The sequence below is a fragment of the Calypte anna genome, chromosome 11, assembly GCF_003957555.1.
Source record: "Calypte anna isolate BGI_N300 chromosome 11, bCalAnn1_v1.p, whole genome shotgun sequence".
Taxonomy (NCBI): domain Eukaryota; kingdom Metazoa; phylum Chordata; class Aves; order Apodiformes; family Trochilidae; genus Calypte; species Calypte anna.
Genome location: NC_044257.1, coordinates 11,540,514 through 11,567,842, shown reverse-complemented (window position 1 = coordinate 11,567,842; position 27,329 = coordinate 11,540,514). Strand labels below are relative to the sequence as shown.

Below are 27,329 nucleotides of genomic sequence, written 5' to 3'. Positions count from 1 at the left end.
CAGCTGGAAAACCTTGGAGACTGGAGAGCTGAACACTCCCAGTATTGCTTAACAAAAAGCGAAGTGGATTTTTCTATTTGATCTTCATTTTCTGTATGCTGCTTAACATTTTGGGATACTGTTGATTTTATTTTGCCTGATTTGGGAACAAACAGAAGCTCCACTAACTCTGGCTCAGGTAAGAGAGAAACAGCATTTGCTGTCCTTCAGCTCTGAAGTCCATTTCAAAGGTTTTTTTGCCTCCACCAAAAATGTCTTCTATTCTCTTAAATAATTTAAGAAATACCAGGAGTCAGGCTATGAATCTTATACACGTCCACAGATTCTTTTGGGCCTAATATTGATGGCACTCAAACCAAATTAAGTGTCATCAACAGCAGAGTTCTTTACAATCGGAGAGGAAAACTGGTTTTCTTGGGCTATACCACAATATTTCCAGATTGTTTAATAGAAGAGACTTTTTATGCTTTTTTTTGTTCTGTTTCATAATATTTAGATTATGTTGCTGATGTTCATCATAATGGAAAGGACAGAAATGATACTGCAGATCACATCTGCAAGCCTGTTAGGCAAGGGTTTCACTTGCAGTGTGAACAGCTATGGGCTTAGTGCAGTTTTGAGTGAGGAGGTGGTTTCTGTGCTGTGATTTGATGCAGTGTTTTATTGAAGTGGAGGTTGACTCAGTAACTGGTTTTAAGGTGCTATGGCTTTACTGTGACCAGTGCCAGAAGAGGTGAAAGCCACTGTGCTTGCTAGCCAGCTTCAGCATATCTCTTCTGCTAAGAGATTTGTTTAAGGCTTAGAGAGGGGTTTACATAAAGATGTCAGGAACTTGGTCTCCCAAATCCCAAGTTTAAAGTGGCTCAGGTACTTCAGCACCCTAACCCTAGACTGGCAGCCTTTACAGCCCTGATTCTATAGGCCAGCTACATTTAATTTCAAAGTTTCTTGATCTCAGCAATCCGAAAAGAAACATTTTTTCTGTTGAGGTATCTTAGGGGCAGTGGCTTGATACAAAAAGTTGGTTGACAAAGCTTTTATCTTATCCTCCAGACAGTGTAGCAAGTCCCTGAGCTGACACGTTTGCTGTACAGCTTGCAGAGACAAAGCATTTATGCATAAGAGACGAACCAATACTTTTTCTGTAAGAACTCTATTATGCATTAGTGGGACTGTCAACGTACACAGAACCTTGCTGTGCTGGTTGTCACACTGTAATAAAGATAAAGGAAGGAAAGAAATGCAAGGGAAAAAAGATATGGAAGATTAATTTCTGTGAGAAAATATGTTCCATACTTAGCTACTGAAAACATTAAAAGTTGGTTGGTTGCTACTGAAGTTAACAAAGGTATTTTTAATCAATGTGTCCCTATCTCCACTGACTATAAATCATTATATCAGCATTTGTAAAAGCACACAGTATTACAGATGTTCATACAGGAAAAAAAAAAAAAAAAAAAAAAAAAAAAGACAAAAGCAAGGGTACTCCAATGATTTACAAAATCTTCTCCTCTTAGGTTAATTTGTGCCATGTAACAGCAACCAATATTCCAGAAACAAATCACAGAAATGCTGACTTGCAATTCATCTGTGGTATCTCCAGGTGTTACTTTGATTTTTAAAAAAGGGTGACCAAGAGAAGTAAAGCACACGGGTAAATTTAGCATATGACAGTCTTAGAATAGTACAGCATACTGTAGAGAAGAACACAGAGTTATAAAAAAATAAAACAAATTAATTTTAAAGCAGAAGATAAACTGAATCAACAGATCATTCCTCCTTTGTCCACAAGCCTATGCTTTACTTTTCAGAGTGCTATAGCCACACTCCATTACAACAAGAAGTATTTCCCAAAGCTTTGCTCTTTAACATAAGATAATAAAATTGTTAAATGTTTCAAAACAAATGTTAACACTGAAATTATGCCATGAAATAGACAGACACCACTCAGCAATCTGCAGTTTGCAGAGCACTGGATGCAGGGCTCAGTGCTTCTCAGGCAGCTGAGGCAGGGAAAGTTCCACTCCAAAGAGTTAACAGGTTTGTTGCCAGGTTTGCTTCACATCCTGCCTCTTGCCGAGTGAAAACAGGATACAGGTAAACATCACTGGGGATGGTTTAGAAGCTTCTCTGATTTACAGCACTTATGGAAAAAAAGGACTTTACTGAGCATCCATAAATCATTTACGTCAATTAATATTTCAAAAGAAAACCAGAAAAAATTAGAAGTTTTTTTTTGCTGTCAGAACTAGAGGCATAAATCAGAGCAGCTAATGCTTTGTATTTTCTAGAAAAGCAGAGGCTCACAGAATAGAGGGAACTAATTATTCAACTGAGCTTTCTGCAAGGAATGTCATGATTATTTTTGTCATACATTCAGAATTCCTTTTTTGCTCAGGTTCTAGAAGTTTGATTCAGAAGTTCAAATGTTAGTATCAAGAAGAAACTAAGAGGATCTCTGAGAGAAATTTATTTGCCATGTAAATATTTTTGTGTTATTTTCTCAAAACAAGTATCTTTCCCTTTGTTATCCTTGTGGGTTTACAAAGCAAAAACCCCTCAAAATTTAGACCTGACACAACTGGCTTCCTTTCTACCCTAGAACACAGCAGGCACTGATTTTTGTGCAAACTAGAGCTTTTCTAGGACAGAGAGATGCCCAGCTCACAATCACTAAGATAAAGCAATTCCTCAGAAATGTCTTTGAAGAGCTTAACAGAATCTGAACTAGAACAGACCTTAGCAAATCCAGAGCTGGGTACGAGTTTGATACATGATGGGAGTTTGCTTGATTCACCTGTGGACTTCAGTTTACACCCTACTCCATTCAAAGGGTCTGTGCAGGTTTATTTCCACTGCAAGCATAGAGAACAGACACTCTGGTGCCATGGTCATGATCAGGAGCCATCATTTTTGCTGCCAAGAAATTTGCAGGCATCCTGCTCCAGGGCCTGTGCACAGCCCAAGAGCAGAGCCCAAGGCAAACCCAGAAATTCCACCAAGACTAATGCTGAGAATAACAACGTGCAAAATGAATGCACATCACTCCCCAATGAATATGCCACCTACCTTCTAAATTCTGCAGTGTGTCCAATTTTGAAATATTAAAAAAAAAAAAAAATTAATGAAAAAGTTGTGAAGAACCTGTTTACGGCTCTTCAGTACAAGAATACCAGTCAGCCCTTCCATTCAATGAGAACCTGAGCTTCACTCATCTTGATCTGATTTCACATTTGTCATAATAAATAATCATGGAACTATCTCTATTTTGAATGTAAGACTCTGCTAAATATTTTATGTAAGTTCTCTCTGTAACATACTTCTGAGATGGATATTACTTGTGTCATGAGCCTATTTTGTACATGTGCTGCTCTTCACGTCTGTCAGGGAGGCTGTGGGAACACCTGGGACCCTGCCCTCCCAGCTGCTTGTTACAGACCACAGACATTCACAGGAACGGGGAAAGTTCAAGAGCTGAGTTTTCCAGGGGTGGACAAAGGCAGAGGAAGAACAGAGGAAACCTCATCATCCATTGCAGGTGTTCACATTGCCTTCACTTCAGGTTTGGAACTCTGACTATATCCAAGTAAACATTTACAGTCAGTAAACCAGAAAGAGCCAAGAAGATGGATGGAGACACTGGCAAGACTTTTCTCCAGACAAGTATTTTTGTGTGAGATAGACAGCAAAACTGTTTTACAAACTATTAGGATCTGCATGTGAGAGTGTTATCAAGTATCATCCATGAAAGGGTCCAGACTGTATAGTGAACTTATGACTGATTTTAGAGATAGGGTGAGCATGGATGCCCAGGATGGACTGCAGAAATTTACATAAGTACAGAGACTTTACCAAAAGACTGTTGGAGAGGAAAGAGTATTCTGGCCTTAAATTACTATCTGAAATGCAATGGTTTACAGAGCACCACCATATTTTGAGGCAGACCAAAAGCAGGATTGTTTTAAATTCTTAAGTTTTCAAAATCAAAAGAGGTCAGTTTTATTGTCCCAGTCTAGGTCATCAAACCCCTCCTGTTCCTGTGAGATTTCATCACCATCCTCTGCCAAAACTTTAAAAGGAAGAGCACCCCATTCTATTAAACATTATTTTAAAAAGCCCACTATCAGTCTTCATGAATCAGCAGTAGCCCCTCTGGCTTTGCCCCCCCACTGAAGTCATCCATTTCTCCTCCTTGTTCCCCAGGTCCACCAGCAGCATCTGGAGTGGTCCTCCTGACACCTGGGAAAGTTCAGAGGGCTCAAGGTGGGTTATCTGCAGCCCACACAGCCCCCAGTCCTTATTGTGTAGGACAGTGTGAAGGGAAATTCCACTTCCACAATATGTCTGAAGGATATAGTTGAATTCCTTCTCCTGCCTTTGTCCACATTTCTAAGCAATGCTTTGACAGGATCAGTCTTCCTTTTCCCCTTCCTTTTATGATGCTATCTGCTACGAATTTCTGTTCTGGAATCCCTCTAGGAGTGCAAAGTCTACCTTACAACACACTGCTTGAAGAGACTAAGGCCCTAATGATGATCTCATGCAAATGATAGGAAATCCTGCCATTGATGGGAATTGTTCCCATGATAGGGTTCAGCCTCATTGTCGGAATCTCCACTGGCACAGAGTTCTAGGATAGCTTTGCTAGCTTCTCCCTTCTTTTTCTGGGATACTGCCTCACCTTATCTCCAGTTTTATCTAAATTTGGAGGAGAATTTGCATAATCTTTTTGGCTTTTGTTGTCATTATCTTTCAGATATATATGATTTTTCTGCAAGAGAACCTTAACTTAGGCCAACTAATCAATACTACTTATATAGTATCACACTTTTCACTGGCTAATCAATGAATCCAAACCTACCATGAAATAGCATATATTACCTATTTCCTCAGTCCTGTTAATTTAGGTTTTCCAGGATGTCATTAAAACATAAATAAATATTGCTATACTATGCACATTTTAGTATCATCCAGACTACCAATGCACTCCACCTAATATATGCATCCAGCAAAGAAATTGGGAAGAGGGAGGAAAGCAGAGAACACAAAAAGCAGGAATGCACACTTGATTTGCCAGTGGCAGCCTTGGTAAAAGTTTAAGATTAGAACAGATACTGAATCCTCCAGTAATTTGTCTCGGTGATGACTTAAGTTTCAAACAGAAAGGGGCACATTTCTCTTTGGAATATATTGCATCATTTTACTGCTGTGAAATGGTTAGCTATATTACCTGCCATATATGGATTGATCTTCAGCTTTTTTAAAGAAAGAAAAAGGCCTTGTTCACACACAAAAAAGGTATTTTCAATGTCCATTATTAAAATATGAGCGGTAGGAGAAATACACATTCCACTTACACAGCTACTAACTAGGGAGAAGAAATAATTGCCACCTCAACTTAAGAAGTATCTCCAGCTGTGTTTCAGATTCAGACAGCAAACCCCCAAGTGGAGCTCTGCTGTGAATAAGAACTTCCCAAACAGTTATGTGACTGCAAAGCCATCAGCTCCCAGGGGGATGCCAGCTACTCCCCGTACTGAGCCCCAGCAGTCCAGATCCTGGGCACTGGCTTGAGAAGACCTGTGAGCAGAAATGTTCCTGGGTCAGCAGGCTGAAAGCCCCCAGATGTCCCTCATGTTGACAAAGACTTCCTACCCAAGAAAGGCAGCAGTACAGCCTGCCTTGAAACAGGCTGACTCCAGCGGTCATGTCTTACAGGTTAAACCTCCCATGGGTGCAATCTGTTTCACAAGATGAGCTCTCCCTGGGTGCAGGTTCCCTCATTGCATCTGGACTTGGGTTGTCAAGTTCATCAGACTAATGACCTGCTGAAGCCAGTGTGTAGATAATGGAGGGAAATAGAAGACAACACTGCTTTAAATCACAGTCACTCCCACGTAGAAACGAATCCATACAGGCAGAAAAAGGCGAGCTCTAAAAAAAGTCACAAAACTTTCAAGAGCTTTTCTCATGTTTTTAAGCTTCCTTACATCTGAGGCCTGAATTTTCAGGCCCACCAGCTTCCTTATATCAGCACTGTAAACTGGAAATCTCCTTCCCTATTTTTACTTTGATTCAAAGATGAGATTTCCCTGACAAGAGCTAAGGAAAGTAAGTAAAAATATTGAAAGGCTCATTGTAAATTCAGAACAACAGTAATACTATCTTTTGTATCATCTTACAACACATGGAGATTATAACAATGGAAATGTTCCAGGAAAAGATTGTAACTATAGGGGTGGGAGAAAAGGTCTTAAAGTTAAGCTCGGTCTGGAAGTCTAGTTGAATAAGGGCAGGAAATTGAGAAGAATGAACTGACATTTGAATCAGACATCTTAAAAAGGGAGAAAAATACTGAATACTAATTACCAAACAAAATACATCCAGACACACCTTGTTTTTTTTAGCCTCTTGCCCAGCCAGAAAACAAGATTTATGTATATGAACATGCCTTTTTTTATCTGCCACAAAATTAATTTTCAGATGAAATACTAATGCATTCATTTACCCAGTAGAATAACCCAGACAAAGGAATCAGAACACAGAGACAGTTAAACATGGTTTTTCTGCTTCAGATTACTGTTAGCACAATAAATATCAATTACTGTGACCTGTGGATGATGTTTGTGTTCAAGGCAGATACTTTTGCTCTTTAGCTTTTGTTGAAGGAAAATGTCACAAAAATCTTATCTGCTGTAAACACAGCTACATTGTACTTTAAAAAAAATAATAATCATATTTATTGCATGCAGCTCCTCAAAGGATGGGGACTTCTCTTTAATCAAAACCACTCAGTTAGAGCTCTGTGCTAGGAAGCCTCTCTGATATTAAGGCTTTATCTGGAAACAAAAGAGAAGTAGAAAAAGCACTATAATACATTATTCTCATGGTGTACCTTATTTTGTTTCAGTTTGGTCAAACTCTTAAACATTCAGTGACAGCTTCAGCTAATCTCTGTGTACAGCAGAGCTAACCAGGGGGCACTATCAAAACAGATCAATTCCAAAATGTGCACACAATTTATTGTAGGAAACAAAGCTGCTGCTTAAGAGACCCTTGAGAAATCTTTTCAGTGATCACAAACACCTCCAATATACCCAAACTGTTCCTTTTCTGCAACTGGAATGAGCCAAGTGATTTTTGGACAATTCTCTTGTCACCCAAACCTCCTCTCCCCGAAAAACCAGTATCATCTGAGTGCAGAAGATGCTGGGGACGAGGGAGGCTTAGTTCTGAGACACCTGCAACTCCATCTCTCCTGTCGGAGCCATCACAGTTTGGGCTAAGCAAAAAGAAATGGGCTCAAAGAGAGCAAGAAAGCAGCTGGATCTACATGCACACAAATAATGCCACTGAGATTGACAGAGCCCAAATCATTCTTCAGAGTCACTGAGAGTCAATGAGACCCTTCACAGGAATGCACCTGACTGCAAGATCATTCCTGAAACTTTTTTTTGCATACAAGGAAGAGAACAAGTTCTTTCCCTGTCTGTAACACTGGCACTCCATCACTATTTTCAGTACCTATCTTTATCAATTATTAATCTGGATGGGAGATATATTCCTCTTAGCTTTATTTTTTGGACAGACTTCACAGGGGAAAATGTATGTAGTTCCAGACTATGCATGCAGGATTTATCCTACACATCTTATTAGTGTACTTCAGAGCAGAAGGGCTGTCTTTAAGACAAAGCCTATGCCTTTAAACTCAATATTGTCTATGCTGCCAAAATTTCTGTTTATGACAACATATTTATTTGTTATGAAATAGTGTTACGAATTGGCTCAATCATATAATCACAAAGGAACTTCAAAATATTTCAGTGGCTAGGCTTATGCTGGGCACTGTGTTTAATCATATTTTATCTTTTTTTATATTTTGTACTAACATATTTGTATCTGAAGTAAAAGGCTTTATGCATGGAAAGACTGGACAATATCACTTGCTTCCTCTTTAAAGCCCTCTAATCCATCCTGAGGTCACTTCAGGGAAAGTTTCTGTAGGAAAGCATTAAATGACTAAAGCAGCATGGCCAGAGTAAGCATGCTCTTATGCAGCACCAGAATATACCTATTTCAGTGCTTCACATACTGTATCTGTTCAGTTTCAAACCAGTTATTATCATCCCTCAAATATGTCTGTGATGATAAACAATATTATTGTGGAAAACGAGCAAAGACATTGATCCAGCACCTGGCCATGATACATGATCTGCATCCTGAGAGTGTGAAATGGGGAAGATTCTTAAAACTCACCTGATGATTCAGTGTGGCTCTGATAGACCTTAAAACACACTTCTCTCCTGGGGAAAGCAGGAGGCCAGTAGTTTAACTAAGACTGGTGGGTTATTCACTAGACATACCAGGATACTCATATGAAAGACAAACAATCATCCATTAAAATAACCATTAGACTGCATAAATGATCACATGAGGAGAAAGTCAGGGCTCTCAGCACACATTTTAATGATTTCAAAGTCTTGTTTTACCTTCATCACATTTGTCATCCTCACTACTGCAAACAACCTTCACTTAAACTGTGCACTGTCTTTCAATAAATGTATACACTTGAAGTGGCTCAAGAATTATTAATTTATCTGGGCAAAAAAACAATGCTTCTTCAAAGTCAATGAAGATACTAGCCCAGTAACTAAAACTTGTATTTAATTTACTTTTAAATTGTCAGATTTGCTAGTACAAAATTCAGATAAAAACTTGTTTAGATCAATGGAAAAATTATTTAATTAAAGGCTAGATTAGGAATCATAGCTTGTGCACATGAAACACAGCAGCAGTCCCTTTTGGTTGGATAACTTCACTATGGAAGGTTTTTGACATGCCACATAAAAAAACCCACAGCTTCTCTCCAGCCTATGAGGAAGTTGCATAATTTTATACACAGATATACAATAAACATGTTTTATAAGATCATGTATAGGATTCATTTTCACAAACCAGACCCCATACCAGAGCCAAAATCAGAAGTGCTGAATTATGCCCTCAGCTACATTTATACACAGTGCTGCAGCATCAACACCAAGAACTGAACAGCACCAAATGCACACTATGGTGCTCTTGTAATACTAAGTGACATCTGAGATTTTTTTTAAAGTAGCAAGTTTAGTTAAGGCATTGCTGAAGTGGCTATTCATTGCAAGATACCATCACAAGTACAAAATGTCATTTTATAATCTGTTTTCAGGAAGGCATTTGCACTCCAGATTGTTTAGTCATCAAAGTGGCTATTTACTCAAAGGTATTATCATGCATATAAAAAGTCATTTTATAATCAGTTTTCAGGCAGGCACTTGCACTCCAGACTGTTGAAGTCATCAGAGGAAACCACTTCTCAGATGCATAAAGCTGACATAAGGACAATCAAAAATATAATACCAGGTAGTCAGGCACTAGGCCCATTTAAATCAGCTCAATAATCTGGAAATGAAAAAGCAGCACAGTGTTCTCAGGAAAGGCCTATTTTAAAATGAATCCTGGTACACTGTTGAGAGCATGTGACAAGACAGCTTTAATAAGAAATAGGAAAAACACTGAGTAACCACCTGAAACAAATTATATCCGAAAACGCAACAAAAAATGATTGCTCCAAGCCAAATGTTGCCCAATTTACTTAGACAGTTTTTTAAGTGGTGTTACTAAAGTTTGAAGACCTATCCTATTTCCTGTTCTCACTATACTTGCTATGTGCCTCAACTCTTGTCACATTGTGAGCAGCAGGGAGAGGAGGAGGATCACAAGTTTTGCAATTTAGATGCCCAGCAGAAACTGGAGAGAAGGTAACACCTCTGCTTGTGTGAGTACTTTGGTGCTGTGCTTCTCTGGGCTTGTTAGAAGTCGGCTAGAAAAAGGTGGTCTAATGAGATGAAGAAACTGGGAGAACAATATCTGAGACTGTGCACCAGACCACACATTTAAGTCCTCTCTGCTTCAAAAGTACCTTTTGAAAGGACTACTGCTTTTTATCTAGCTGCAGTACTTTTCACAGAGGAATGAGGAGACTTGATCAATCCATTTTTGTACAGCCATTTAAGGTCCCTGAAAGGCAACATTAAGTATTGCTGGGACTATTTGCTTTTAATAAATTTTTGTCTGCTTATCAAAACTACAGGCACTGTAAAAAATTGTGTTTCTTATGCTGCCTTTCTATTTCTTAATGCTCATTGCATTCACACATTTACCTTTCATCTTAAGCATCATGTAGATGAGAAATTGATGCTAGAAATGGATTCTGTTTGGCAGGGTTGACCAGGATCATTTTGTTAGATAGTTTTTGTCAGATTCTGCTCTCTTTATCATGGCTTCATTAAGCATAGTAACTTTGGAGGTGTTTAGATGTTGTATCAAGTTAATTATTTTTTTTCATCTGAAAACACTGTTGCATTGTATGGCTTAATCCACTGCAAATTCAACAGAACTTTTTTACACAGAGCTACTTGGGAATACTGGGGAGGGTGCAGGAGGCAGAAGGGGGAAAGATAGTCAGAAAATACTTATAAAACTAAAGCTATCTGAAGTTAATTTTCGTCTAAAAAACCTTTGTGAAAAGGTTTTGTTTGTTTGTGCTTGGTTTTGTTTTAGTTTTTGTTCTCCTTCAGCCCAGGCAGTGGGACTCCAGGGGCATTCACCCATCCTGTTGCCCCCTTCACTGGGACACTGCAGGGATGGGGCCCACACCAAGAGCAGGTTTGACCTGAGCAAATGTCCTCCTTCAGGCCCCACACTTCTCCCAGTTGATTGAATACAGTATTTCAGATGTTTAGTATTCCCTACATTTACACTGCTGCAGGCACGACAGCTGAGGTTTGATTAACAACCAGTAGCAGCCAAATCACCAGCACTGTGGAATGGAAGAGATTATACCCCCTAAAACTGACCTATTACTAATTTTGTTAATATTTTCTTCTTTGATGAAACTCTCATTTTTGCATGGGAGTTTTGATTTACATTGTTCAGACTTGAACCAAGTTAAAATAATGTTTAACAGCCCTATCAACAATAATAATTCCATTTCCAGCTTTTCTGACATTCAGGTATACAAAGCATCTGAACGATATGGACACAAACCTTTTAAAATTTATCTTCTGCTTTATGACTGTCACTTAAAGCATATTTCTCTTCTAAGATATTCCTTATCACTATTTCTAGCACTATTTCTGATTTTTAGATGCTAAAAAGCAAAAATTCTCACAGATGAGCATAAGATTTTAGTTAATCAACCAGAAAAATGCATCAGAAACTGCCACTTCATTTACCAATATCTCCATACAGCAACCTGGTTGAACTTTTAATTAACATGCAAGGATAGAACAAAATTCCTTGCTAACTAAACTAACCTTGCATAAGCATTCATACACATTTTTAGAGTGAGCAACCCAGGTAGAGGCAAATACCAGAAAAAAAAACCCACAAATGTTCAGAATATTTCACCTAATATGTATTCAGTACATGAAGACCTTACTTATACCAGCTGGTCATCAATCTTGTAGTTGATTTCTTACCGAAACAATTTGTAAAATTCAAACTTTTAATTCATACAGTATTGTCTGTATCTCCACCTGACATTTTTTTAATAATTACTCCCAATCTGCAAGAAGAAACTTTACTATATGAGTCATGTGTCCTATAAATCAGTTTGAATACCAGAATTTCTCAGTTAACTGTCTATGGTACCCTGCAGACCAAGAGTTATTCGCTAAAATAATTCAACACGTAAAATGAATAATGTTGGTGGAAAAACCCATCATTTGCTGAAAGAAAATTTAAGAGCAAAGCAAGAAACTTGGCTATTTGAATAAACTATTCCCCTGATAACTTTAAGGAACATTTATGGTCTGCTTAAGTTGAAAAACATTTGAATTATTGGTCTAATCAGTTAGAGACAGAGGTAACTGGAGTCTGTACATTAAGGTAGAGCAGTGATGGGACCTCATGGCAGCACACCAGGGAGAGCCATGCGTGGGACAGATCATTCTAAGATTCTGTGATCAGTCACAGTATGTGCTGTGCTGTTTCCTTCTCCTGGGGGCCATTATTTGAAAGAGCACATCTCATTTCCTTATCTCAGTCCTGGCTGCTACAACAGACATGAGAAGAATCGAAGGCAGTCTCTAGGTGTCATTCACCTGTCATCCCTTAGAAACCTCCTTGTTTCTGAGTCCATAGGGAATGCATTCCTCTGATCAGACATGGGAGTATCTCTCTTCTACTGCCACTGCCCTTTCAAATGAGATCTGCTGGAAAGGGTATCTATCATGGCCAGAAAAAGATAGAGCACTTAGTACAGCTCGTCAAGAGCTAACATCCATGGAATGTGAGCCTCACACCAAGACAGTGCCCTTACCCTGTTACTGCCCAGAAGGGCCCTGCTACTGAACCATTGCCAGAGAAAGTTATTCCTAAATATTGTGATGAATTCAGTTACAGACTCAACACAATGGAGTCCCAGTTGCTGACTGGAAAGCTTGCATGCCACCATAGAGGAAGTCTTGTCAGAGTCAGACTGTCTGATGGAGCAATGGACATCAAATGTCCCTAGAAAAGACAGAGTGCAAAGTGCCTGAGTGTGCAGTGTCACTTCCATCAAACATTCAAAAAGATACCAATGACAAAGCAGAAGTCATTTTTGCAAGAGGATCTTCCATCTCAGTCTGTGCTTGATCTACAGTGCATACCAGAGTGTGGACCAAACCCCATCATGGCTCACAAAGGAGCCATTGATTTACCAAAGAGGCTGGAAAAATGTTAAAAAAGAATCCATTAATGAGGGGACAAAGGAAGTGAAACCACCTTTAAATTTAAGAACAGAAAGACAAATCTGCTGAGTAAAAGAAGTAGCATAAGTTTCAGCTGAAATGTGCATATATTTGAAAAGATTCAGTCTAGTGCTTTCTGGACTAATGAACAAGCTTTCCACAAGGCCTGCACTGTGAAATACTTCAAAGGAGAGATTGCATTTGCTGCATGGCTCCTCAGGAATAATAAGGATATTACCACAGTGCCGGGGCTTCTGTACTGATCATCATACACTTGTTATGACTTTGAGCCCTTAATTTCCCATCAGCTGTGCCCTGGTGTGAGGACAGCAAAGGTGCTGGAGTTGCTCTCACCAGTAATCACTCTCAGCAGCAGTGAGCAAAGTACCCTGAGGGGTTTGAGAGAGGACACAGCAGGCTCTGAATTGAACATTAATAAACAGAGGCAAATATTAGGAAAATATTCCTGGAAAGACATAAATTTTCTCCCTACAAAGTAAATATATACTGAGACCAGAATGCTTTAGTGGAGATTTGACTATTTCAGTTAAAAATGTTTTCTGCAAGGATGTTTGTAAAAGTGTCACTTCCAGGGACCTGAAGAGCAGCTGAAGTGAGCAGTATTGCTCTTGGTTTTCCTACCTTATTTCTTCACTACAGCAGTACAGGAGATCTCCACTGTATCAGAGCAATAAGAGAAAATTACTTTTCAAACACTACTGCCTGTTTTGTTGTATTTTGGTTTGGTTCTGTTTTGGTTTTTATACTACAGGCTGTACTAGTTGATGTTAACCAACTGGTTTCCTTTGGTTACCATACGTCGTAATTTTATGGATAAAAGACAGACATGATGGCAACAGAATCATATCAATGCTTTCCAGTTGTAGAATATTCATGTACCCAAATAAAACAAAGCAAAATAACCCTTACTCATTTTCCTAAAAATATTCACAGACAAATTAAGTTCACAGAATACAAAAAGCTATCTATAGAAAAAAAGTTTTATATGAAAAAATAAAACTTAAAAACATGGCTTAACTATTAAAAAGCAACTTAAAAGCCACCTTATTTGGTCATTTCCTACACAATCACAAAGAAGTTCCTCAGGTTATGTACAACACTGTAGAAAAGTAAAAGAATACAAAATTTCATGGTAAATAAAATCTTTTTACTGACAAGGATGCTGCACTACTTGCCTAGTTACCAAAGAGTAATTTTGGAAACACCTCCACACCTTCCCGCTGAAAATACTAATTTAATCTCACATCTAGCAACCCTTCTGGTGTCAACTCCTCTATCACAATTAACAGGTTTATTTTTTATGTGCACGTTGACAGATCCTGAAAGCTAATGGAAAGTCATTTATGTGTAATTTAAAGTCTCACTGTGTGACTATTTGAATGTTAAATTTTCCTGAGTCCTTTATATAGGGAAGAGGAAATTTAGTAGGAAAATTAATTAGTTTTGCTACATTAAAAACATTCTAAATATCATCTGAAAATCAGGCATAAAACATATGATGCAAAAATATGGTTTCACCTTCTAATAATTTTACAAGTTACCATTTTGTAGATGGTAAAACCTGAGAACAGGGGATCAAAGGAACTTTGCATGTGTCTTCAAACATTTCAAAAGATAAGGATTTTAATCAGTGAGTGAACTCTCAGAGCAAGATAATTTGCTACATGGTACTTGGAATTGATTGAAATTTTCACAACTCATTTTTTTCAACCAAAAAACCCCAGATTTTTTTCTAAATCGATATTTTCCATATGAAGATAATGACTACACCATATTTTGCATCAGGGCAAGTCAAAACATTGCACTGGGGTTTGTCCATCTGGAAAATTTAGTTTCAAGTTGAGTTAACATAAACTTTGATTTGGCTTAGCTCAGCCTTGGTGTTGCTCCCATGGCTGCCCTCCCCAGGAACCATGCTCTTGCAGTCAGACTCCACTTTCCACAGTTGATCTTCACTACTGAACCTTCTCTTCAGATTATCTACAGCAGCCCAAGTGGATGATGGCTTTTATGCTCGCTTTCAAAACTTGCACATTTTTTATCTCATGAAAATGTTTTTCTTGGTTTTTACAGCAGTCATCTAATTAAAACTTAAAACTGTCTAAATTAAAATTAAAACTGTTGGATGGAAGGAAGAAGCCAGATATTTCAAATTTTGGTGCTAAGACAGGTGAAAAGAAATACAGATGAAAAATAATCAGAATTTCTTACAGAAGGAAAGCCTATTTGTACACTTATGCATGCTCTCTCTCTGATTAATCTGATTCTCTTGGTATTTATTTAGTTTTCATATTTTATATTACTTTCTAGGCTGTAGAAGAAGATGAACTACCTTATCCTACTTTTCTCATTGTTCCTGGCTTCAGTATTTGCTGGCAAAGAAAGTCAGAAAACAAACCAAAATTTTTCTTCAAACAATGCCAGTCATAAACGACTGAAAAGAGACTGGATATGGAACCAAATGCATATCAAAGAAGAGATTGATACACCACTACCACACCATGTTGGCAAGGTAAACAGTGGTCTGTTAGTAATGAGTAATTAGAAATGCAGACAGCAAATGAGTTTTTCAGCAGGTATCCCTTGTTTGCAGTCTAAGCAGAACAGAAGAGAAAAAAGGCATTAGAAATGGGACTTTACTAATATGTTAAAATCTTAAGAGTGTGCATAGTACATCAAGAATAATGTCAAAGGGATTCGAATTCTTTTGAAGTATACAAACTAATTTTTGGAGAATGGCTGCTATGGAGCACCCTCACTACAGAAACAATTGCATCACATGCAGGTGGATGGTTAGGAAGGAAGTCTGGTGACTGATGGATGTCCATTTTCCTGGCAGCTCAAGATTTTCTTAAAAACCTAGGAGATCAGCTAATAAAAACATATGCTTTAAAAACCAAACAATTTACATCTCTCAGCTCGGATACAAAACAAAAGTCCTACATTTAAGAATACTGTTAACAATCAAAAAATTTGTTTAACAAAGCGAAAGAAAAAAATTCTTTAAGATAATAATGAGCAGTGACCTGCTTACAAACTCATTTTCTCCAGGGCAGTGCTCATAAAATTCTGTGATTAACTGCATATCACCCAGACAAAGTTCTTCCATTCTAGTCTTTCAAACTGAACTACTTTGACACTTTTCAGATAAACGCAGTTGAACGTTTTCCTCCCATGTACAACAATCAGCATCTGTCAAGGCTGTCTCAGCAAAGTGAAACAGACCTTTCTGGATCAGTGCTGCTTACTGGCAGGAGAGAGAGAGAGAAAAGAGGCCATAGGGTGCTCTCAGCTAACACAGGGTATCTCTGTTTCATTTCAGACCAATTCAGTAGCAGATTGAGAAGAACGATTCTATTCCTGGAGCTGTCCTAAATAAGAGTAATTCACTTTGTACTGTGCTCTGTGGTCTTTCAACAGTGAAATGCTTCTGATTACTTTTGCAATGGATGTGTTCAGTGCATTGCATTGCAGGATTGAACACTTGATAAACCCTTTTAAAAAGGCCACAGCAGTGGTGTGGCAGAACTGAGTGACAGCTGCAGGAATATGCTGATACATTTCGATTTTATCTTTCATGACCTTGGATGCTTTCCTTTGTGTGTTCACCCCCAGCTTTAGAAAAGGCTTTCTTGGAAGCCTGTATCCTTTACACTGAATAAGTAAATAAAAATTGAGCAAGAAGGCACAGACTACAGTATCTTTGAGGGGTGAGGTTATTTCTCATGTTTCATCTTGAGAGCTGTAAACTGTACTTCAGCAGCCTCAGCAGACAGATAAGTACATGGAGTGAGGGAAAAAAACTTTAATGACACGTTTCAAAATAGAAAACAGAAATGAAAGAATGTTCAACAGTAAATGACAGCTACAGGATAAATCAAATCCTGAATACCAAGCAACTGCAATTTATGATAACATCAGTAACAAAAAGCTGGAAATTCTTGGTCAAACCCAGCAATTATTGATAAATAGCCTGTTGAAATAAGAATGCTGATACAGTATATGGAAAATTGGGGCTTAAACCTTCTATTGATGTCCTTAGATGGATGAAGGTATAAAAAGGGAACAATCATCTGATTATCTTCATATTATATAATGTGCAAAACCAATTGGGATTGGATTAAATTACATTTTAACACTGATTAATGAACATTCCTTTACCCCATCCCTTTTTCATTAGATATAATCTTAAATTTTTAAATCTATGGGGTGGAAATTTAATCTTACTGTCATAGCATGTGCCTAAAGACTGGCAAAAAAAAATTGCCTGTGACTGAACACAAGAAAGCTGTCAGCTATGGTAGGAATTCTGCTGAATGCTAAGTAGTAAGGAGTAACGCTGATTAATGCCAGTAGCTGAGAACATAGATTTGATTCTGCAGTTCTGTGAAATCCAAGAAAATTCAGGTTACTTGGAAACAAGAGTAGCTCAAGCTGTACCTAGTGGCACGTGTTGTTTCAAAATCAAAAGTCTTGATGGTTGTTCTGATTTCAAACTGTGTCCGAAGAAATCCTGGTTGTGTGTATCTCCTGACAAGCACTGTGTTGCATCAGGATACCAAAGCCTGCTTTTATCTCTGAATTATACTTTCCTTCCAGATCACATCAAGTGTAAGGAACAACAATGCTAAGTACATAATTGAAGGTGAATATGCCAACACCATTTTTAAAGTGGAAGAAACGAGTGGTGATGTATATGCTTTTGAGAGGCTAGACAGAGAAAAGAAAGCAGAGTATGAGCTGACAGCTCTCATTATTGACAGAAGAAACAACCAGTCACTGGAGCCACCATCTAAATTCATTATCAAGGTTTATGATATTAATGACAACGTCCCTGTCTTTGTACAAAAAGTATTCAACGGGTCTGTCCCAGAAATGTCACCAGTAGGTACGTTCCTCTATCACCCATTTCCCTTCACACCTCTGGTTAAAAAGCAGAATTTATACTAAATAAACTGTTTGAAAATCCTTTTCTAGGAACCTCAGTCACCAAAGTGACAGCTGTAGATGCTGATGACCCAACAGTTACTGGTCATGCCACAGTTACCTACCAAGTCATTAAAGGAGACGAGTACTTCACAGTTGATGACAATGGTAGGTTTGACACACAAATGTCTTTATGCTTTGTACTTAACTTCCAGTTTGAAGAAATTAAGGTAGTTTTTAAGCCTTTTTCATTCTGGACAAGGGGGATAATAACAAAAAAATATAATTTTAACTGCAATATAGAAAGATTTTTCATCCACACTGACACAATGCCACTGCCTGTATTTTGAAATTAAATTAATAAAAACAAAATATTAGATGCCATGAACTAAATGAGAAGATAGAGGGTATTTTCTTTCCTACAGATGAAGAGACTGACAAGTGTAGCTAATATAAGTACATAGATACCATTCTTTTGAGCTAACAAAAGAATGTAATACACAAATTCTGAAAAAGCATTCAATAATCAGTAACTCAACCCTTTGCTTTCCTAAGCTTTCTTGCTTAAATTTCACCCAGTTTTAAAAATAATGTCAGGATCTCTTATGACCATACTAGTCCTCTGGAATAAATAACTCAGATAAAAAGGCATTCAGATTAACTCTCTAGATGCTGTAGTGACCAAGTGTAGACATCACTAGACTGCTTCTAGGCAGCAAAGATCAGTTCAAAGGAATGTATCGTACAAAATCTCCCAAATGTTCTATCATGTAGAAAGATTTTAACATTCTAGCCTTAGAAAAATAAGCTGTAAAAATGCTACTTAAAGCTACACGTGGCATAAGATGAAAATTTCCTGTCAAAACTAAGAGATGTTGGGCAAACTGCAAAATGTAATCATATTCAATGTTATTTTTCAAAGGTGTGATTTCTACAACAAGGGCTGATTTAGACAGAGAGCATCAATCAACATATGAAATTGTTGTTAAAGCAAAAGATGCTCCAGGGTCTTCGGGGGATTCAAGCACAGCTACAGTCATTATCACTTTAACAGATATCAATGACAACTTCCCAGTGTTCAAACACCGTAAGTATAAAGCAATCATTGTAAGATTTGGAAAACAAGGGCTGACCCAGCTATAAAAAATATATTTCAGAGTCAGATGAATATATGTCACAATTCAGCTTCTATTAAAAGTGGACAAAAGAAGCTTACATATTCAGCAGGTCTTCTGTATTTCAGCCCTTCTTATATTTCCTGGGTGATGCACACCTAGAAGAGAAAATAAAAATCAGTATTCGTTTTGTAATTTTGTACAAGGTCTTGACAACTTTTATAATTACACTTTTATAAAAAATATACCCAAATGCTGTCTGTAGAGATATATAATGCTAAATTCTCAATGAAATATTTTTCTGTACTCTATAAACTAAGAAAAAGTTTGAAGTTCTAACTTTCATGTACACATTCTTTGTCTTTTTTGTTGTTTTGTTGTTTTTTGTTTTGTTTTGTTTTTTTAACAGCATCGTTTCACTTTAGAGTTCCTGAAAACATTTCAGTAGGAGGAGAAGTTGGCAGAGTCAAAGTAGAAGATATTGATGAACCACAACATAGAAATACGAAATACAGTTTTGTCAGAGGAGACTACAGGGACACCTTCGAAATTGTAGCCAACCCATTCACTAATGAAGGAATCATTAGGCCAAAGAAGGTACTTTTACCAGTAACAAGTTGCTTATTTTGTTCCTCCATGTCTAACAAGTGTTCGACTCAGACCAGATGCAGGAAAAAATAGAAATGCATCAAGTCCACATGAAATGCATTCATCCTGAAAACCTTGGTCTGTAAGCTCATGTTGTAATTATGCACATCATAATTATAAATATGCAGCCATCTGAAATAAAATTTCAACTGCTAGATAAGCTCAATCACTCCCATTGCAATGTCTACTCAAAGAGAAAAACAAGAGTCAACACAATAAATTACTGTGTATTACAAGGTGCTTTTATTATTTCAAACGATAGTGCAAAGGGACACAAACTTTCAAACAAGTGACTGCTTGGGTATTTCTTACTGCCCTTGCTCCTGGCCTTCCTTCCATTGTGTGATTCCTTTTATAATCTCAGTCAATGGGGAAAAACAAGGAAGAGGATGTTATTTATCATTTAATGCCCCAGCTGTCAGTCAGTGCAGCTATGAATTCTGCCTTGAGTGACTTCAGAACAGAAAGCCTAGCTAAAAAGAGGAGACTTTGGTTCCCAGACTTTGAGAAAAATGAGTTAAACAAGTTTTGGTAGCTACAGAAAATTATTTAAACCAAGTACTTGTTGAATTTAGAATACTGGGTGAATCTGTTCAAAGCCAGAATTTGCTCAAGCCACTCTATGAGAAGTTCAGTCTGGAAATGCTCTCCCACCAGGCTAGCTAAGGTACAGTTTGGTAACATTGCCAAAGATGAATTAGAGCTTAAATTCACATTGCTAATGCAAAGTTCACTTAGACATCTCCGAAGGAAGAAAATCTGTGTTTATCTTTATTTTAGCCCCTGGACTTTGAAAAAGTAGCAGAATACAAGTTTGACATTGAAGCGACAGATCCCACAGTTGATCTTCGTTATTTTAAGTCTGGTGGCTCTCGGAGCATCTCAACAGTCACCATTGAAGTCACTGATGTTGATGAGCCTCCTGTCTTCACTAAACTACCCTATGAATTTAAAGTAAAGGAAAATGATCCAGAAATAAGAACACTTGGCTCAGTTTGGGCACATGACCCTGACGCAGCTAAACGGAAAATCAGGTAACATGACACCAGCCTTAGTAATTCTATTTTGGGCACTTTGGCCCTGTTATTCAGAATTTGCATCTAAAATAAATAAATTTTTTTTTTTTTTTTTTTTTTTTTAAATCCAGTTTGACTTTTCTGGCACTGCAGCCATGGATATATATATAGTAACCAAAAATTGAACATAAGTTACATTTACCCATGGAATTTTTACAAGAACTTACTCATAAAAAATTTGCACATTTACAGGAAAATGCATAATACTGGATATCCTTACATGGTTATATTTTTTGTAACATTTTTTAATCATAATAACTCTCTCGTGCTTTGAAAAGAAAGTAGACTTTTGAAACAGCAAAAGACAACAATCTAGAAACTTTTCTGACAGATATACTTTGTTCTCACAGCTTGCATAATTTTAGGGTTATGTTCTGAGACTGCCTGGTAAAGATATTAATGTAACTTGTCACACAAGAATTCTCTGACCCTCTGCAATTCTCTGACCTTCTGCAAACTGAGGTGAAACACAGTATTACCACCCTTGCATTGACATGTCTCTTTTTAAACAACCCCCCCCCCCCAGATTTATTCGACGAAGAGCTAGTCCTAATGGAGACTATATTCGGGTATCTGATTCTGGAATTATTCAACTTCCTAAGCCCTTGGACAGAGAATTCAGTTCTTCATACAACATCACTGTAGCAGCACAGGAAATTCTTGAAGATGGTAAGGGTTATACACTTGCCCATTTGAAAGAAATCAGTGTACAACTTTACAGCAGGACTGTAGCTTAGCAAAAAGGAAAGCTTCAACCTGACAACCTGTTTCCATTAAACTACAAAAGAAAAGGATGCCTGCAGGACTTGCACAATATTCTTCCAAATCAATTAGTACCTATTGGTACTTACTAGCAGCTCAAATATACTTTTACTATTTGGCCTGCAGCTGTTATGAAAATGTATAGAAGATGTTATAAGGAATACAAAGGGCCTGAGGAGTGGAAGCAGCTTGGGAAACAGAGACAAGCCTGTGGTTAGAGCAGAAACATCCTCGCCAGAGATGCACTTAAGTCCCTCTCCCATATGGTCACCCAGAAAGCATTGCTCCACTGGCATCCCTCTATAGCTTTGCTCAAGTTTGGGGAGCAAGACAGGCCCAGGGGTTGGTCCCAAGTCATTCTGGGGGAAGGGGGCCCTTCCTGGAGGGTGAGATATTTAATATTATAGACATGGCCTGGTCTGTGTCTGGTAATGCCAGAGAACAATTCTGCATCCTTTAGCCACACAGTGTAAACAATCAGGAAGTCATAAGCAATGGTCATTTGCTTCCTTGTTGATCTTTGATGATTTAGCACAATAGGAGAGCTTTTATGAAAATATCTGAATCCAGCAAAGGAAAAATTTAAATTAATGATAGTTAGAAACTCTCCATATTCCTCATGCAGGAGGCACAGAGGTAGACACAGAGTGGAAAGGAGGGGGGTGGTTCTAGAAATCACTGAGATTGCAGACATCTCAGAGACCTGCACTGTTGTCATTTCAGGACGTCTTTCTGACAGAGAATCACATGCTCATGTTCATGTAATAGTTTCTGATGAGAATGACAACGCTCCAGAACTTGTTTATCCTGAGGAACCCAGAGTGTGTGAAAATGCTGCACCAGGAAAGGTGAGACAGGTTCAGGTTCCCTTAAACCTGAACAATTTACTTGCAAACTCAATAAGAAGATATCTGTCAATAAAAGTTAGTCTCAGTTTTTATACTCAAGCAACTGATCATTTCACTGATTTCCAAATCTCTTTTAAGGACTTCATTGTGGACTCAGTGCTGGAGTATTGAATTTTATCTGCTTACACATATGGGCTGCAGAGTTTCTCTCCCTCCAGGCTTTTAAGTACATATGTGCATTAGCACTTGAACCATGAAGTACAGTCAAGTCATACAGAGCAAAAATTAGCAATTTAGTTTTACCACACAATTTTTACCACAAATACATGATATTGAGAATTAAACTATTTCAAAAAACTAAGAGAAACACTGCTGCATATAAAGTTATTGTGGTATTCTTCAGATTGCAAGTAACTGTTGTTCGTAACTGATTAACTGAGTCAGTAACTGAGTTTAGATATTTGGCCCCAGACAAAAGTATTTAGCCCACACATGTAATTTCTGTATAATTAAGAGACTTTGTCACAGACTGAAATTTCTTACTGTAATTTGTTACAACACACAGGGTATTATTTCACCTCTAGTATAATTTTTAAAAAACTTTTGCGACCTAATCATAGACATATTTTATATTTTATACATCTAATCTATCCTGGGTTGAGGTTTAAAAAAAAAATGGATGTCATTCAGGAGTGGCAGTCTCAACATTCAAAAAATGAGTCATACTTCTGAGATGAAAACTTTAGAAGACACTCACCTTAAGTATAAATATGAGCCATATATCTTTGCATGTAAGACTTTTAATGCTAGAGTAAGATTTCCTCTCTTGTTTCCGACCTGTCAATGAAGGGGTAAGATTGCTCTTTTTGGAGACTTAGAAGGAAAGTACTTGCCTTGAAAGAGCCTGAAGAGGACATCACATATATTTGTCCTGCCCTTTCCTGAAGGCTTATACAGGATACACAGACCAGTTCTAACTTAAATACTTTAAGCAGCTTTATCACTGGCAGCAATGTATACTGAAAATCGTGACCTCTTTTATCTTCCCAGGTAATCATCAGGATCTCAGCTACTGACAAGGATGAAATATCACCTAGAGGTTTCTTCAAATACTCCCTGGCCACAGAAGATACCAACTTCTCCTTGGTTGAGAACTATGGTAGTGTATCCCTGCAATGCATTTTCTCAGCTAGCCAGAGTCAGACACTCAGAGAGAGTCAGGACACAGGGGAGGAGAGCTGTAGCAATACCCTTGGATTGGTCTTACTGAGCTAAGTAAAAGGGAGAAAATTGTTGTTTGTTTCTGGGGAAAAAAATGCTGTTTGTTGCCACTCAAGTTTCACTGGGTTCACAAAAGGCTGGTTCTGTCTACTGGGAAGATCTACCAATTGACTGATAATCTATAAGGAAAATCTGGTAGAGATTATCACTTAATTATATGTCATTACTTCTTCTAGATAACACAGCTAATATTACTGTCAAATATGGACAGTTTAATCGTGACCTTGCCAAAATCCACTACTTGCCTGTCATCATCTCAGACAATGGTGATCCTGAGCTGAGCAGCACAAACACACTTGTCATTAGTGTCTGCAAGTGTAATGAAAAAGGCAACTTCACGTTTTGTGAGGAAAGAGCTAAACAAGTTGGAGTTAGTATACAAGCACTGGTGGCAATTTTTATCTGTATCTTCACAATCATTGGTAAGTATCTGGCTTTTGTAACATTCTCTGACTTAAAATGTAGGGATTACTTTGGGTTTTTTTCTTAAACACGTTCTGCAAAAGCTTTGTGGCTATAAATGGGTCTCAAAGGCAGAAATACAGATTTTTTCATCTCATTTGCTCTCTTTGGCCTATTAGTTTCCTATAGTTTCAGCTACCAACCTGTTCATTCTATTGCAAAGGCTGAGTCACAGGGAAGGTTATCACACATATGCATAATATACTTGATTTACTGCTCCTAGGCTCACATGCAGCTCTAAACCAGGAAATTTGTGTTGGGTCAGTAACAATTATTCCTGTTTCCAAAGGCTGAACTAGTCTGGAAGCCCTTTAAAAAGTACAGTGAACATTATATATATTTAAAAATCTGTAACAAATCAGCAGACCAGTAGCTATTTGCTGCATTTGGAATCTCTCAGAGAAGGGGCAACATTTTCTCTCACCTGAGAAGAGGCCTCCTTTGCAATTTCCACAAAAGTAGCATTTGATGCCTGGCATTAAAAGATTTGCCAGTTCAAGGAAGTAGTTTTTTCAATGAACTTGTGACACTATGCATTTGTACTCATGACTCCAACTCAAGAATCAGTTGTACAATTCCTGTACAGACTGAACGGCTTTGAGAACACAGAAATTCTACAGTTAAACAGTATTTAAAAATATTTTTAAAATAAAGATATGGTTAAAAAAATAACTCTGGAAAAAGAAACCTTTAGACTTATATTTCTTAAATGTTATTTGCTTTACTTCCTTACTTCTCCACTTACATATGCTCATCTAAGTTTTCTTTGCAGTAATTGCATTGCTAATTCTTCTAAGAAAGAGACACAAGAAGGACTTGAGTGGTCTTGGGAGGAATGTGGCAGAGATTCATGAGCAGCTTGTCACTTACGATGAAGAAGGTGGTGGTGAAATGGATACCACCAGCTATGATGTATCTGTACTCAACTCTGTCCGCAAGAACGGAATGAAGCCAGAAGCTGTTCCCTCTCCATATGCACAAGTCCAAAAGCCTCCTGGAAATATAACTTCTGGTGCTGGAGAAATGGAAATGATGATTGAGGTTAAGAAGGATGAAGCTGATAATGACAGGGATTTGCTGCCATATGACACACTTCACATTTATGGCTATGAAGGTGCCGAGTCTATTGCAGAATCCCTCAGTTCTTTGGGATCGGGCTCCTCAGACTCAGATATTGATTATGACTTTCTAAATGACTGGGGACCCAGGTTTAAAATGTTAGCTGAGCTGTATGGATCAGAACCAAATGAAGATTTTGTGTATTAAATTCCAATTAGCCATGAATTTTTTTCCCTCCCACTACAGGCATCAAGAGCCTGCCAATGGCCAAAGAACTCAAAGCTCTTCACCCAAGCCATACTAGGATTTCAAACAGACATGAACAAAACCTGAAAGCAGTAGAGCCAAAAAGAAACACACAGAACTATATATACTGACTATACATGTATACTAATATAACCCCACCACTGCTATCCTTTCTAACATTCCGTTCTTTCCCCAAAATTGCTGCTTCAGGACCCGCTCAAGTCTTCTAGGACACAGTCTTCTCCCTATCCAGATAGACACTTCTCCTTAGTAAGTGGTTTTGTCTCCAGTTTATCCTTTATTCCTCTCATCCTCTACTGTTTTCATCAACATTCAAGGCCACCATCCACTGGAGCAGAGAAGTTCAGTGACATGGGGAAGGGATGTTTTCAATAAACTCCTGCATCTCCAGCCTGCTGGTCTGCCTGGCCCTCGTGTAACATCTTTATTGATATTCCACATTTATGCTTACCCAGCAGAGGAGAGGAGGAACATATGGTCTATCACTTAATATTGGAAATTATTCTATCACTTCTAAAAAGAGGCATGATTTTTTCTTCTTTCCAAACTATTAATTATTCTTGCTTTATAGTCTTCTACTACATCTTTGAGTTACTAAGAATAAAATTAGACAGGATTTTTAGATGAATGATCTGGTTTCATCTGTCGTTTTTAACAGCCTGATGGTGATTTCAGGCCCTTTCTGGTGTGCTAGAATTTGCTCTAGCTAGCAGCAAAATCGTTTTTTGCTTTCTGTAAATAGGATCTCAGTGTTACTCAATGGAACATATCCTGCAGAGCAGGAAATGTGAAGATCAGGGGAATGTTAAGACTCCAATACTGTAAATCTCTAGATGGCAACATAGGTCTCTCTAGATTTCTGAAGAGGTTGAATAGATTTTTTATTCAGTATTATTGCAGCAATTGTATTTTTTCAGGGACAAACAAACGAAGGGCTTCATTACTGTGAAACTGTTTTGATTTTTTCTAAGCAGGTACTGTAAAACAGGTATTTTCCACCTAGGAAAATATTGTAGATTTCCAAACCAGAATGCTATACACCTACACATTTGCTTCCATTAAAGAACCACAAATGTCAGCAAGGTTTTGGAGCTGCAGCTACTATGTCCCTGGTAAGTGTGTATTTAGTTTCTCACCTGTAGAGCCACAGAATGAAGAGAATGAAATTTCCCATGCAGGAAGTTACTCAGCCAAATACATTTAGTCAAAAGTGGGTTTCCTAGGACAGTGGCCTGTCTCTGGCTTCTGGCAGTGCAGATTTCTGTAGCCTCCAACAGAAAAGAGCCCTACCACACAGACACTGAATTCTGCAGAACCTGTGCTGGAGATGTATATATTAGTTTAGTTGATTTGATTATTTAAATTTGGTAGCTAACCAAATAACACTGAATCTTTTTTTTTTTCTGAACCAGTATAGTGGAACCTCACAAATTAGCTTTTCACTCGGTCATGTCATCTCTTAATTTACACTCTCTTCCCTCTAAATGTTTTCTTGGCAAGAAATGCACTATGCTATGATCTCTCATTAGTCCTCGCTACTGTAAAAAGTTGTCCAACACAACACTTAGCTGGATGCTAATGCCTGTGATCAACAATGCCCTCAAATTTTCAATTATGAACTAAAGAAAAACTAGGTAGAATTCTGCCCAACAGTCAAATCAGCTTTGGATCACATCCTTTATAAAAAGTCCTTTTTGAGATGACAGCCTCAGTTTTATTTTTAATGTGTTCATTCTCTTCTGTTTTGCTTAATCCAGTCAAAAGCATATGCTATTGAGGTTCCACATGTTAGTAGAGTATAAAGAATGCTAACTAATAATACTTACAGCCTAAGGTTTTCATCAGTAACTAAGGTATTGGTTATCAGCAGGTAAAATTAGTTATGAAATTATTTAGAGCAGTAAGTAAAGTACTTTGATAAGCATGATTCAAATAGTACTCCCTGTAATCGCTGTTTTTAAGTGTGTTTTATAAAGCTATTTTAATGATCACTGTATCAGTTTCCACTGTATAAAGATGTTTGCACTGGATAGTTTCTTTTTATACTCCTGTACTGTATTATTATTTTTTTTACTACATAAAAGCCAATCTCAA

At 37.8% G+C, this 27,329-nt stretch overlaps 1 protein-coding gene across 2 annotated transcripts; it reads left to right on the top strand.

Moving 5' to 3' along the window:
* On the top strand, positions 1 to 27,329 carry CDH5 (cadherin 5). Of its 2 annotated transcripts, none has more exons than XM_030457476.1 (12): positions 1 to 178; positions 15,102 to 15,303; positions 17,391 to 17,679; positions 17,769 to 17,885; positions 18,640 to 18,804; positions 19,242 to 19,429; positions 20,261 to 20,514; positions 21,083 to 21,225; positions 22,042 to 22,166; positions 23,217 to 23,325; positions 23,624 to 23,869; positions 24,682 to 27,329. In XM_030457476.1, exons 2-12 carry the CDS (start codon positions 15,115 to 15,117, stop codon positions 25,173 to 25,175), a joined length of 2,319 nt encoding a protein of 772 aa, XP_030313336.1. In that variant the 5' UTR covers positions 1 to 178; positions 15,102 to 15,114; the 3' UTR covers positions 25,176 to 27,329. The 2 variants fall into 2 exon arrangements, with proteins under 2 accessions (XP_030313336.1, XP_008489856.1); XM_008491634.2 differs by having other exon boundaries at positions 24,670 to 27,329.

Excerpts from the sequence above, each read along its gene's own strand:
- CDH5 (XM_008491634.2), top strand. The coding sequence starts at position 15,115 with ATGAACTACCTTATCCTACTTTTCTCATTGTTCCTGGCTTCAGTATTT. Across the intron at positions 19,430-20,260 it reads GAATCATTAGGCCAAAGAAG|CCCCTGGACTTTGAAAAAGT; the intron begins GTACTTTTACCA and ends TCTTTATTTTAG. Across the intron at positions 23,870-24,669 it reads CTGTATCTTCACAATCATTG|TTTTCTTTGCAGTAATTGCA; the intron begins GTAAGTATCTGG and ends TGCTCATCTAAG.